Source organism: Pleurodeles waltl, chromosome 5 (assembly GCF_031143425.1).
Source record: "Pleurodeles waltl isolate 20211129_DDA chromosome 5, aPleWal1.hap1.20221129, whole genome shotgun sequence".
Taxonomy (NCBI): Eukaryota; Metazoa; Chordata; class Amphibia; order Caudata; family Salamandridae; genus Pleurodeles; species Pleurodeles waltl.
In genome coordinates, this window is record NC_090444.1 from 1,527,320,868 (window position 1) to 1,527,335,955 (window position 15,088).

General features: G+C 43.6%; 1 protein-coding gene across 1 annotated transcript in view; it reads left to right on the forward strand.

Annotated features, from left to right (window-relative positions):
• The window catches only part of CSMD1 (CUB and Sushi multiple domains 1), a 5,088,256-nt gene that overhangs the window by 5,002,753 nt on the left and 70,415 nt on the right, over window positions 1-15,088 (forward strand). Inside the window, exon 66 of the mRNA XM_069235813.1 lies at window positions 7,683-7,844. Within this exon, the coding sequence (XP_069091914.1) occupies window positions 7,683-7,844 (162 nt within the window). The remainder of the gene's footprint in view (window positions 1-7,682; window positions 7,845-15,088) is intronic.

Genomic DNA, 15,088 nt, shown 5'->3' on the forward strand with positions numbered 1-15,088 from the left:
TTAGGTTTAGCATCTTCTGATAATTTGATCTGCCAATACCCTGCAGTCAAATCAAAAGTGCTTAGATACTTGGCAGATGCCAGTGTATCTATGAGCTCATCTGCCCTGGGTATAGGGTGAGCATCAGTTTTGGTTACCTGGTTGAGACCTCTGTAGTCAACACAAAACCGCATTTCTTTCTTTCCATCCTTGGAATTAGGTTTTGGTACAAGTACCACAAGAGAAGCCCATGGACTTTCAGAGTGCTCAACCACTCCCAGTTCTAACATTTTCTGCACCTCTTGCTCTATGCAGTCCCTGACATGGTCAGGCTGCCTATAGATCTTACTTTTGACAGGCAAACTGTCTCCAGTATCTATAGTGTGCTCACACCAAGAAGTGGTACCTGGCACAGTAGAGAAGAGTTCAGAAAACTGACCCAGGAGATTTATGCAATGGTCTTTCTGCTCAGCAGTAAGACAATCAGCCAAAACTACACCTTCCACTAGAGCATCTTGTTCTGTGGAAGAGAAGAGATCAGGTAGAGGATCACTGTCTTCTTCCTGTCCCTCATCAGTTGCCATGAGCAGGGTGAGATCAGCCCTGTCATAGTAGGGTTTCAGGCGATTGACATGGAGCACCCTAAGGGGACTCCTGGCAGTGCCTAAGTCAACTAAGTAGGTGACTTCACACTTTTTCTCAACAATTGTGTGGGGTCCACTCCATTTATCTTGGAGTGCTCTTGGGGCCACAGGCTCCAAGACCCATACTTTCTGCCCTGGTTTGTACTGAACCAAAACAGCCTTCTGGTCATGCCATTGCTTTTGGAGCTCTTGGCTGGCCTGAAGGTTTTTACTGGCCTTTTTCGTATACTCAGCCATCCTTGATCTGAGGCCAAGTACATAATCCACAATATCTTGCTTTGGAGCTTTTAAAGGTTGTTCCCAACCCTCCTTGACAAGTGTTAGTGGACCCCTAACAGGGTGACCAAAGAGGAGTTCAAAGGGGCTGAAGCCCACTCCTTTCTGGGGTTCCTCCCTGTAGGCAAAACGGAGGCATGGTAACAGGATATCCCATCTCCTGCGGAGTTTTTCAGGGAGACCCATAATCATGCCTTTGAGAGTTTTGTTAAATCTCTCCACCAGTCCATTTGTTTGTGGATGATAGGGTGTAGTGAACTTGTAAGTCACACCACACTCCTTCCACATGGCCTTTAAGTAAGCAGACATGAAATTGCTTCCCCTGTCTGATACTACTTCCTTTGGGAAGCCCACCCTGGAAAATATTCCCAGGAGGGCCTTTGCCACTGCAGGTGCTGTAGTGGTCCTTAAAGGAATTGCTTCAGGATATCTTGTGGCATGGTCCACTACCACCAAGATAAACCTATTGCCTGAAGCAGTAGGAGAGTCAAAGGGGCCAACTATGTCAATCCCTACCCTTTCAAAGGGAACCCCAACCACAGGTAGTGGAATAAGTGGTGCCTTTGGGATGCCACCTGTCTTGCCACTGGCTTGACAGGTTTCACAGGACTTACAAAACTTTTTTGTGTCCTCAGACATTCGAGGCCAATGAAACAAGGGAACAAGTCTGTCCCAAGTTTTCATTTGTCCCAGATGTCCAGCTAGGGGAGTGTCGTGGGCTAGAGTTAGGAGGAACTTTCTGTACTCCTGAGGAATCACTAACCTCCTGGCAGTTCCAGGTTTAGGATCCCTTGCTTCAGTGTACAAGAGGTTGTCCTCCCAGTAAACTCTGTGAGAGTCACTGACATCCCCATTAGCCTGTTTGACAGCTTGCTGTCTTAGACCCTCTAGTGTGGGACAGGTTTGCTGTGCCACACTCAGCTCCTCCCTGGCAGGCCCCCCTTCACCCAAAAGCTCAGCAGTGTCTGCTTCCAGCTCCTCTGGTGTAGGTTCTGCACAGGGTGGAAATTCTTCTTCCTCAGAAGTAGAATCCACTGTAGAGGGAGGGATGGTAGGAAGTGCTTTACTTCTACTAGCCCTAGCTTTAGGGAGCACTTGGTCCATTGTTCCAGGATCCAAGTCACCCTGTCCTTTTTGCTTTTTGGCCTGAGCCCTGGTTAAAGCAAAAATATGCCCTGGGATGCCCAGAATTGCTGCATGGGCCTCCAACTCCACATCTGACCAAGCTGATGTCTCCAAATCATTTCCTAGTAGACAGTCTACAGATAAATCTGAGGCTACCACAACTTTCTTTGGACCAGTAACCCCCCCCCAGTTGAGATTTACAACAGCCATGGGGTGGCTAAGTGTGTTGTTGTGAGCATCGGTTACTTGGTACTGGTGACCAAGTAGGTGTTGTTCAGGGTGGACCAGTTTCTCTATCACCATTGTGACACTGGCACCTGTGTCCCTGTAGGCCTGAACCTCAACACCATTTATTAGGGGTAGTTGCTTGTACTTATCCATGTTAAGGGGACAAGCAACCAAGGTGGCTAAATCAATAGCCCCCTCAGAGACTAACACAGCCTCTGTGGTCTCGCTAATCAGACCAACCCCAACTAAGTTACCAAAAGTGAGCCCAGCTACTCCCTTGGATTGGCTATTAGTAGGTTTGCTCCCACCACCACTGCTATTAGTAGGGACACTAGGTGTAGCAGTAGGGGTTGTAGTGGTAGGAGGCTTGGTGCTTTTCTTTGGACAACTGGGATCTGTTGTCCAATGGCCTTTTATTTTACATAAATAGCACCATGGTTTCTTTTCTTTGTTTTGATTGGAAGAGGATTTGGGCCCACCACCCCCACCAGAGTTTTTTTGTGGGCCTGATGAAGACTCATTTTTAGATTTGTCCCCACCCTTGTCAGAAGACTTACCATCCTTCTTCTTGTTGCCATCTTTGTCACCCCCTGTATGAACTTTTCTGTTCACCCTTGTTCTGACCCATTTGTCTGCCTTCTTTCCCAATTCTTGGGGAGAGGTCAGATCAGAGTCCACCAAGTACTGGTGCAACAAATCAGACACACAAATATTAAGAATATGCTCTCTCAGGATCAAGTTATACAGGCTGTCATAATCAGTAACTTTACTGCCATGTAACCACCCCTCCAAGGCCTTCACTGAATGGTCAATGAAATCAACCCAGTCTTGTGAAGACTCCTTTTTGGTCTCTCTGAACTTTATCCTGTATTGTTCAGTGGTTAAGCCATAACCATCCAGGAGTGCATTCTTAAGAACTTTGTAATCATTGGCTTCACTTTCTTTCACAGTAAGGAGCCTATCCCTACCTTTTCCACTAAATGATAGCCATAGGATAGCAGCCCACTGCCTTTGAGGGACATCCTGTACAGCACAGGCCCTCTCAAGTGCAGCAAACCACGTGTTAATGTCATCCCCCTCCTTATAAGGGGGAACTATCTTGTGCAGATTCCTGGAATCATGCTCTTTTGCAGGATGACTATGGGGAGTACTGCTGCTGCCACCATGGCTTTCTAAACCCAGTTTCTGTCTCTCCTTCTCTACTTCTAAGGTCTGTCTATCCAAATCCAGCTGTTGCTTCTTGAGCTTCAGTCTGGTTTGTTCCACTCTCAATCTATTGAGCTCCCTTTCTAACAATCTGTCATCAGGGTGGGTGGGTGGGACATGCCTTGAAACAGAAGTATGGTGAGAATGGACAGAAGGAGACCTATCCCTTACAGAAGGCACCCTAACAGCTTGGTTAACAGAAACATCACTTCTACTGTGGTGAGAATGAATGCTCTTGCTATGATGTGAGACAACACTATCTGTATGTTGTGACTCAACATCAGTACCAACTATGCTAGACTGTCTAGTAATGGGAAGGCTCTGAAGTTTCTTTCCTGAATCTTTTCCTAGGGGAGTCCCTGGATCAGATTGGAAACCATTTGCTACTTTTTCAACAGATGGGGCCCTTTTGGCCTTATCTTGTTCTCTAAGCATGTTAAGCAATAATTCTAAGGAAGGATTCTTCCCTACACTCAAACCTCTTTCTACACAGAGACTCCTTGCTCCTTTCCAGCTAAGGTGGTCATATGCAAGTTTGGACAGATCAACATTTTGGCCTGTGCCAGACATTTTAGAAAGAGTTAAAGTGATAGAAAAAGGATAAAAAGTTTGCCAGAGCTTTTTAGAAAGACAGAGAAAAAAACTTTTTAGAACTTTTAGAAATTTTAGAAGTAATTTTCAGCACTTAGAAAAGAGTGAAAAGAGGAAATGCAAAACTTTTTAGTTATGTGTACACACACTGAACTTGTTTTGTATATTTTTCTCTTATGAAAAGTACAATGACAAGAGTGGTAAGAAGTCTCAAAGCACTTATCCCACCGCTGCACAACCAATGTAGGAGGCTGGACTGGTTTGTAGTGAGTACCAAGGGGTACTTGCACCTTGCACCAGGCCCAGTTATCCCTTATTAGTGTATAGGGTGTCTAGCAGCATAGGCTGATAGATAATGGTAGCTTAGCAGAGCAGCTTAGGCTGAACTAGGAGACGAGTGAAGCTCCTACAGTACCACTAGTGTCATATGCACAATATCATAAGAAAACACAATACACAGATATACTAAAAATAAAGGTACTTTATTTTTATGACAATATGCCAAAAGTATCTCAATGAGTACCCTTGGTATGAGGATAGCAAATATACACAAGATATATGTACACAATACCAAAAATATGCAGTATAGTCTTAGAAAACAGTGCAAACAATGTATAGTTACAATAGGATGCAATGGGGACACATAGGGATAGGGGCAACACAAACCATATGCTCCAAAAGTGGAATGCGAACCACGAATGGACCCCAAACCTATGTGACCTTGTAGAGGGTCGCTGGGACTTTTAGAAAATAGTGAGGGTTAGAAAAATAGCCCACCCCAAGACCCTGAAAAGTGAGTGCAAAGTGCACTAAAGTTTCCCAAAGGACATAGAAGTCGTGATAGGGGAATTCTGCAGGAAAGACACAAACCAGCAATGCAACAACAATGGATTTCCAGTCGAGGGTACCTGTGGAACAAGGGGACCAAGTCCAAAAGTCACAAGCAAGTCAGAGATGGGCAGCTGCCCAGGAAATGCCAGCTGTGGATTCAAAGAAGCTGCTACTGGACAGTAGAAGCTGAAGGTTCTGCAGGAACGACAAGGGCTAGAGAATTCCCCTTTGGAGGATGGATCCCCCACGCCGTGGAGAGTCGTGCAGAAGTGTTTTCCTGAAGAAAGACCACCAACAAGCCCTGCTAGCTGCAAATCGTGCAGTTAAAGTTTTTGGATGCTGCTGTGGCCCAGGAGGGACCAGAATGTCACCAATTGCGTCTGGGGACAGAGGGGGCGTCGAGCAAGACAATGAGTCCTCTCAGCAGCAGGCAGCACCTGCAGAATGGCCAGAAACAGGCACTACGAGGATGCGTGAAACGGTGCTCACCCGAAGTCGCACAAAGGAGTCCCACGTCGCCGGAGAACAACTTAGGAGGTCGTGCAATGCAGGTTAGAGTGCCGTGGACCCAGGCTGGACTGTGCACAAAGGATTTCGCCAGAAGTGCACGGAGCCCAGAATAGCTACAAAAGTCGCGGTTCCCAGCAAAGCAGTCTGGCGTGGGAAGGCAAGGACTTACCGCCACCAAACTTTGACTAAAGAGTCACTGGACTGTGGGAGTCACTTGGACAGAGTTGCTGGATTCAAGGGACCTCGCTCGTCGTGCTGAGAGGAGACCCAGGGGACCGGTGATGCAGTTCTTTGGTGCCTGCGGTTGCAGGGGGACGATTCCGTCGACACACGGGAGATTTCTTCGGAGCTTCTAGTGCAGAGAGGAGGCAGACTACCCCCACAGAATGCACCACCAGGAAAACAGTCGAGAAGGCGGCAGGATCAGTGTTACAAGGTCGCAGTAGTCGTCTTTGCTACTTTGGTGCAGTTTTGCAGGCTTCCAATGCGGTCAGCAGTCGATTCCTTGGCAGAAGGTGAAGAGAGAGATGCAGAGGAACTCGGATGAGCTCTTGCATTCGTTATCTAAGGAATCCCAAGAGACAGAGACCCTAAATAGCCAGAAAAGAGGGTTTGGCTACCTAGGAGAGAGGATAGGCTAGCAACACCTGAAGGAGCCTATCAGAAGGAGTCTCTGACGTCACCTGATGGCACTGGCCACTCAGAGCAGTCCAGTGTGCCAGCAGCACCTCTGTTTCCAAGATGGCAGAGGTCTGGAGCACACTGGAGGAGCTCTGGGCACCTCCCAGGGGAGGTACAGGTCAGGGGAGTGGTCACTCCCCTTTCCTTTGTCCAGTTTCGCGCCAGAGCAGGGCTAAGGGGTCCCTGAACCGGTGTAGACTGGCTTATGCAGAAATGGGCACCATGTGTGCCCATGAAAGCATTTCCAGAGGCTGGGAGAGGCTACTCCTCCCCTGCCTTCACACCCTTTTCCAAAGGGAGAGGGTGTAACACCCTCTCTCAGAGGAAGTCCTTTGTTCTGCCATCCTGGGCCAGGCCTGGCTGGAACCCAGGAGGGCAGAAGCCTGTCTGAGGGGTTGGCAGCAGCAGCAGCTGCAGTGAAACCCCGGGAAAGGCAGTTTGGCAGTACCAGGGTCTGTGCTACAGACCACTGGGATCATGGGATTGTGCCAACCATGCCAGGATGGCATAGAGGGGGCAATTCCATGATCATAGACATGTTACATGGCCATATTCGGAGTTACCATTGTGAAGCTACATATAGGTTGTGACCTATATGTAGTGCACGCGTGTAATGGTGTTCCCGCACTCACAAAGTCCGGGGAATTGGCCCTGAACAATGTGGGGGCACCTTGGCTAGTGCCAGGGTGCCCTCACACTAAGTAACTTTGCACCTAACCTTTACCAGGTAAAGGTTAGACATATAGGTGACTTATAAGTTACTTAAGTGCAGTGTAAAATGGCTGTGAAATAACGTGGATGTTATTTCACTCAGGCTGCAGTGGCAGGCCTGTGTAAGAATTGTCATAGCTCCCTATGGGTGGCAAAAGAAATGCTGCAGCCCATAGGGATCTCCTGGAACCCCAATACCCTGGGTACCTCAGTACCATATACTAGGGAATTATAAGGGTGTTCCAGTAAGCCAATGTAAATTGGTAAAATTGGTCACTAGCCTGTTAGTGACAATTTGAAAGAAATGAGAGAGCATAACCACTGAGGTTCTGGTTCGCAGAGCCTCAGTGAGACAGTTAGTCACTACACAGGTAAAACATTCAGGCACACTTATGAGCACTGGGGCCCTGGCTGGCAGGGTCCCAGGGACACATACAACTAAAACAACATATATACAGTGAAAAATGGGGGTAACATGCCAGGCAAGATGGTACTTTCCTACACTTATCAATTGTCTGTAACAAAATTCAGTCTGCACTTGTTAGCCCTTTTTAATCTGGCCATGTCTCAGGTGTGCAACATGTATTATTCTGAATCCTAGTTTCTACCTTGTATGCTTTTTATCACTACTTGAGGAGATATCTATGTTTGATGAGAGAACACATTGTATTTATTTTGATTTATTATGCAATAAAATATTAATAATTATTGATAAGCAAAACAGTAATCGCTATACACCTGTAACCAGTTGAAAAGATAAACTCTGTCATGCTCATTTATTTGTTACTGCAATTGCAACATGTTTGCTTGCTCACAGAAAAATTAAGTTCATGCTAATATTGTTTATCTTATCTTTTATGTAATGGATGTTTAATATAGTTCCTTTCCTTTATTACTTAGTACCATCAGATGTCTTTTTCGTAAATTCTGTATGGAAAGGTTTCTTTGAATACCTTGGAAAACAACAGTCCATCACACTATCAGTGGACTGGTTTAATGCTACAAGTAGCAAGCTGAACACAACCCTATTAGGAGATGCTGGTGTGGAACTGAAATTGTCAGGTAGGTAGACATTGATGTTGATGGAAAATAACAGTTTAATATGCATGGCTTTGCATAGTGCCTTACAAATGACATTTAGGAATGAGCATTCGTAATGTTGAATATTATGTGCATCATATAGATTTTGGTGAGTCAGGAGCAACCACTGTTGACTTATGGTGTACCTGCCCATCAAACATGCAGTTGTCCATGCCCATTTAGAATGATAAGAACCTCTTGTCTCCAACAGCCATTTGCCAAAAGGTCACCAGGTTGTTGTAGTAGTAGCATTTTACTTCCAATGGCATTGTATTCCTTGGGCCTGATGCAAAAAGTACAACTACTCAGAAAGGGAAACGTAAGAAAATTTCTGACATGCAGCAAGAAAAGTCTCTGAATGTCTGAGGCATTTGTTTTAGTGTTTAGCACAAAGTACACACTTTAGAATTTGTTCCTGGAAAGCAAAAACAATGCAAAGTTGACCAAAAAAGCATGGTGGTCCACTCAGTGGATGCACTTTTATTACAAAGATCCCATGAACTTTATAGGGGTCTCTAGATATGGTGGTCAGCCATTCAGCATGTGGACAGAGGTGATGGCTTCTGCTGAGCCAGCCTGCTTGTAGTCTGCCCACCAAACACTAAAATTGTTCCTGCATCTCTTATGCTCACTTATGTGACTAAGAATATCCTATTTCCTTATTTTCTAGTTCGTTAATGTTAACGGTAAAAACAATGAACATTTTGAGAACTTAGAGACTCTTTACTTGAGGAGCCTGTTCAAATTTTATCAAAATAATTTTTTTGAGATATTGCAATTAGAATTTAGTAAATCATCACTGAATAAATTGTGTGATAAGTTAACTCTTCTCTACTTTTATAATTTGAAGAAAACCCATACACAGTGTAACAGTGTTATCTCATACTTTATTGTGCAAGGATATTTTGACAAATAATTTGGGGAAATTGGCTTAGCATTTAACTTAATTGTTCTATGATGATTAGTCTATCCATTATGAACATGAGAAGATATGTTCTTAACCGGACTAAATTAGGATTTATTCCTGCTCCTGCAATCTAAAGCTTATCACCCCAATGTTACTCCATAGGGGATATTATGCAGAATATACATATCCAGTATCTAACCTACCATTACACACGCCAAAACAATGATGGGGATTTGGAATTTGTTGCCACTCAAATCCAACTATCATTTCTGTGGGTTTGGCAAATAACTTTCTTTATACCTCTCTCAAATTAATTACTATGACAAAATAGTTTTTGAAGTTAATTCTAATATGTACTTGACATGCAAAGTGAGGTGAGGTGAAAAAATAAGGCGTTTTTGCCGAAACGCGTTGACATTTTATTGCAGGACTCTGTGCAACCATTATAAGGAATAAATCTGAACTAATTCAATTCAACATTGTTGTATCCGATTTTGGTTTAATGGATAAGATCTAACAAAGGGATTGGTGCAGCCGTTGGATGGCTATCGTTCCATCTGTTAAGGATTAATTATATATATATAAATATATATATTATTTTCAGGACTGCAATTGAGCTGTAAAGTTTACTGATCCGTTGTTTTGAATGTGTTGCTATTGGCATGGTGGTGGTGATTAATGGGAGAATGCATGTTATGTTTGTATGTTCCAATCACCTTTATAGGATTAATTTGTCTTTTAACATGTTTGTAAATAATCTCCTTTGTGTTTTGCTTTATTTTCATTATTTAAGACATAATACCCTGCAATAGAATATGCTAAAAACGTAAACTAACTAACATGAACATTAGCCACAGGAAATATGTTAATTAACACAGCTTGAAAATAACCCTTTTGACAGTATTTATCCAATGGGAAACATTATAAAAAGGCACATTTAGTAAATAGGCATTAGTGTAAAAAAAAGAATCACATTCAGCAAGAATTTTAAATGCTAAAATCCTTGAATATCGTAGTAGTTATATTATTACATTTATAATATAAAAAGGCCCAGATGTTTTACAATACAATTGGTTGCCATTATCTCATGTGTGCACTCAGCCTCTCAATCATATTTATTCTGAGAGAGATCACTGTTCTAAATAATCTATTTTCTTCTGACTTTTGATGTACTATGATTCTTAGGGGTTGGTAATACGTTTATTTTTATTTATTTTTATTCAAGCACAAAATGAGTCATCATTTGCTGATTCTTCCATTTATTACTCTTACAGTGGACCCAAAGTCAATGAACCTTGTAAGAAGTGTTATGCATTATAAATGCTAATGACATTATAAAAATAAAACATATAGTGATTTTGAAAATTGTTTCAACATTCTAAATTTGATCTAGTGTTTTCAAGATGTAAGACATTCTAGTTTAAATGTCTACTTTTTAAATATTTTAACAAAAATTGTAATTATGTATTAAATGTATGCTCACTGTTCTGAAAGTGGGGAGTTCTTGTTTAAAGGTTGTTGACTTGTATGGATTTGGTACCTAAAGGGTTGAAATGTTTTTAGAAAGTTTTCAAAGGTTATAGTTGTTCAACAAAATATTTGAATGGCATTTACAACTCATTTTAGGAAATGTTTCAAAATACCCACACCTCTTCACCCACCAAAAATGTATATAAAAAGTATTTCCACAATGTTAACTGAAAGTTATCACAACAACCAATATATCTTAAATTTACACTCACAATATACACACAAACATTAACAGACTCACAAATGCAAATATATCATCTTGCATACATTTCAAATTCTGCAAGATGATATGTTTTGAATAATAGATTGATGCAGAAACGTGTGTATCAGGGGCCAGTGGAGTTCCCTAAGGTTTGAAGTGATGTAGGCTCTGCATGGGAGGATGAGGACTAGTCTGGTTGCTCCATTATGGATGGTCTGCAGTCTTTTTGTGAGCTAGTTGGTAATCCGTACAGGGTGCTTCCATGGTCTACTGTGAGGTGATGAGAGCTTGGGTGATTGTTTTCCTGGTTTCGTCTGGTAGCCCCATGAAGAGTTTTTTCAGCATTCTTGGTGTATTGAAGCAGGCCAAGACCACTACGCTGACTTGGGCAGTCATGTCCACTTTGTTGTCCATAATGATTCCAAGGTTTCTCATGTGTAAGCAGGGCATGAGGGTTGGTCCAAGGCCTGTGGCCACCAGGTGGATTCCTTTGGTGAGGCTTCCTTGACAAAGAATACCACCTCGGTCTTCCCTGAGTTTAATTTGGATTTCATCCAGGTAGCTACTTCTGTCATGCATGTGGTAAACTTGGTCATAATGTTGGGTATTTTGTCTGAAACAGTAACATTTGGAAGTTGTCAGCATAAGTGAGTATGTTTACACTCTGTGCTTGTAGTGTAGTGTCATGTAGTGTCATTTAGATGAAGAGTGTGAGACGTTGAATAGGAACCCTAATAGAGTAGGCTTACTGCTGTAACTAGTGCAGGTGGTGCCAAGGGGACTGAGCATAATATTGGTGGCACCTTCTCCACTTGGTTAATCAATGTTTCAACAAAAGCAAAAGGAAAAAGTGCACATTGTGGATGCTGTAAACCACTTGTAAAGGCAAGGGATAAGCATAAATTGGACGGCATTTTGAATACTGCCAGGAAAGAGGTCCTGCAGTAGCAGCAGGCATTTACAAGGGATTCAGTGAATGAGCATGGTAACAAGATGTTGCACATAAGGGCTTACAATTCTTTGGGACATCATGTGCACTTAAGGATTCTACATCAGCCTAATATATTTGTGCACTTCATAATTCCCAGCACTCAACTAAAGTTCTAACCAGGAATTCTCTCACATGGCGTCAAAGTTTCCCCACTGTTTCCTGTGATTACTGATGTATTAAGACTGGGCAGAGTTATACCTCATTTTTTAACAACACCTCAGGCCATACAGGAGGCATAGGAGACAATGAAACATCATCCATTTATCTGAACATTTTCCCTAATTAATTGTTTGTCCGAATGTTTGAGCAACCCAAATATGCTCCATTTCTTTGCAGCTAGGTTTGCAAGTCCTCATTCATATCAAAATGACCTGTAGTGTACATTGTTTTACCTTGCCACATAAAAAGAAGTAGTGGAGAACCATGTTAATGGCACCACTTAAATAGGAGCTTGTTTACTATCAGTAGTGATAAATGTAAGAGGATTAATGGTCCTTCATGTTGCACAGGTCACAGTTTTACCCTTGCCCAGTTACTCTGCTCTCCTGTGTAATGTTAAGGTATAATGCTGTTGGCATAACAAGGCAAAGAGAGTCTGTCCAGAAATGCTTGGACATTGACAAGTGAGCACTCCTCCCAGATGATCTACCATGTTTCCAGGGCATTGCCATCACCCCGGACATCTTTACAATTTCACAGAGAAACAAATATATTCCAGTGGGCAGGTTCAAGGGTAAGGCAGGGGTTTAATCTGATTTGAAGGTCAAGCAGATGTGATTTGTCCAAGAATCAATCAGTTAAAAAGAGCACTTCAAATAGGACTCCTTTCCCTTGCAACGTTTCAAAATAATCACTAAGACCTGGCTTCCATATTCTCTTCTTATGTTCTAGTATGGATGACATAATTGCGTTATTGATTGTTAACCTCCTGGTCTTAATGTGTGTTATTTCTCATTACAAGTGTGGTGCTCAAGTTATCTCTGAGAATCAGAATCTGTTCTTGTTGAACAAATTGATAAAACATTCATCTATTCCCTTAGATGGCATACAGCAGACTTTCAATGATAGCGCATGAAGAGGGAATACAAACTGAGGTGCCCATCCAGTAGCATGATATTATGTATGCTATGTCAAAATCTAGTAAGCCAGATGTATTCCAAAAGGGAATTAATTTTTAGTGTCTAGCATTAGGCTCCAATACAATTATGAATGCAGTGCCAGGATTTCAGTGGGCACAGAAACCAAATCTTGTAGTTAAGTGTAACATTAACCAGGGCTCAATGGCCGACACCACTTTTGCCATGCGGTACATATGGAAGACTGTTCCAATATTAGTTGTTAATTATGCAATGTACAGCACATTTTATTAGTTGCTCCAGTCTATAAAGCAATTCATATAGTTATTAATGAATTATGGAGTAAACACCTTTGCTCAAACTTTTCTGTTTAAAGTATATATATATATATATATATATATATATATATATATATATATCAACCAAACAGGCTCCACTTCAGAGCCAAAAAGGAGCACTCTCCGGATTCTCAGCCACATTCATTACACCCATGACGCATTTCATCAGAACAGGTGCTTTAAATAGTTTTCCTTCATTGTTATTTCATGATACTCGCAAGTAAAAAAGGACTAAAAGTCTCCATAAATCCCAAAGCTAGCAGTGCTGCCATGATCCCATGTACTTTTAGATGTTGTTTAGTCCCAGTTATAACTTTTCTTTAGTAGAGTTAAATACACAGTAGATGTCTATTTCTTTGCCGGCATTTGAGAAAGGCAATCTGCTGAAATGTGTCATGCTGGGCGTAATGAATGAGGCTTAGAATTTGAGAGTGCTAATTTTTCCACAGGGATTTTGAACAGTGATTGCGTCCGAACCACTGCATGGAATTTCACCAAATTTGGCAAAAAGGTAGCTCTTGGTCCAGATAGCAAACTTTGTGTTATTTGTTAACAATCAGTTCAGTAGTTTTTTAGTAGTTAAAGAAAAAACGATTTTGCATCCACTGCAAAAAATGTACAAAATAGGAAAAAGGGCCAGGGTAAAGTCACCCTGACACCTTAGCTCTGATGCTGGGGTCCAAGAGGGACCACCCAGAGCAAAAAAGCATTTGTAATTTGTTTTTAGCAGGAGCCACAGCAGATCCACTGAAAAATATTTAAAAAATAACAAGCGCAGGGCCCCACGCTTGTATCAGTAGAGCTTCTGGGTGGCCCAATTCCCGGGGGCATTATAATTCGCCAGGTCTCCCACAACCTAGGGACCACAACCTTTGAGGGCTTTTTACAAATCTCACATGGGGGCTGCTCAGTCCCCCGCAGCCCCAGGGACCATCACCTCCCTGGGGTTTGACAAAATCTAATAGATGGGGGCTATCCAGCAGCCCTGGACACTGCCACCTCCCAGGGTTTTTGACAAAATCTAACGCCTGGCCCCCCTGCAGCCCCAGGGACTGCCACCTTCCAGGGGCTCTGACGAAATCTAATATGGGGAGCCACCTGCCCCCCGGGCAACCGTGGGGACTGCTCACCTCTTTGACAAAATCTAACAAGGGGGACTGTCCTGGAACCACCTTCTCCCCAGGGCTAATTTTAAAACAAGTAGGGGATGCGTTTTGGACCCCTGGGTCAAGGGGACCAATACCTCCCTCGGGCTACTGATGCTTGAGGAGGGCCACGCGACCCACTTCAAGGAGCCACTGATGGCCCTGGGAACCATTCCCTAGGGCTGGCTCCTGCTATGTCCCCCCAGGACATAGCTGTTTGCTGTGAGCTGGCAGGAACATTGACTGCTCCCCCCAAGTTGCTATAAACCCTCCACTCACAGTGAGGGAGAGCTGTCAAATAGCTCTTTCTCACAGCGAGCGGAGGTTTTCTCTTTTTTTTTGCCCATGGAGATGCAGACAGGGAAACAGTGGAAACATTGCTCTCACATAGAGGGAGCTTCTTCAGCAGCTCCCTCTCTATGACAGCAATGGTGACTCCCACAGAAGGTGGGGAGCTGGCTGGGACTGCAGGGGCCTTCAGGCTCCCTCTGAGGTCCCCCAGGTCACATGGCTGGACCCCAGGTATGGGGTCCCTGGGGACCAAGATTGGCCCTTTGGATGTGGCATGTGGCCTCCCTCCCCCAAAAAGCTAATCATTAGCCTGGGTCCCAGGGAATGGGTACCCAAGGCTGAGATTGACCCTGAGGACATGATCACATGCCCCCTCTCCCCAAAAACAAATTAATAATTAGGCTGGGCCCTGGGGTCCCTGGGGCCGAGATCGGCCTGGGGATGGGACTTCACAGCTGCCCTAACCCCCAAAAAATATTTAGACCAGCCCTCAGGGCCAAGGTTGGCGTAGGGAGGGGGCCCACACAGCCCCGCTCCCCTAAAAAAATAATTTCATAAGTCCAGGCCCCAGAGGTTGCGGTCCCTGTGGCCGCAATTGGCAGAAAGAGGAGTCATGCATACCTGCTGCCAATTACCGCTGAGCGTGGCCGGAGACCATGCGCAGCAAAGGGTTGGGTGGTTATGGGAAGTGGCCGTAGGGCGTGGCTCCATGCCAGGTTCTGCGGCCAAACTCCCCTGTGCACGGG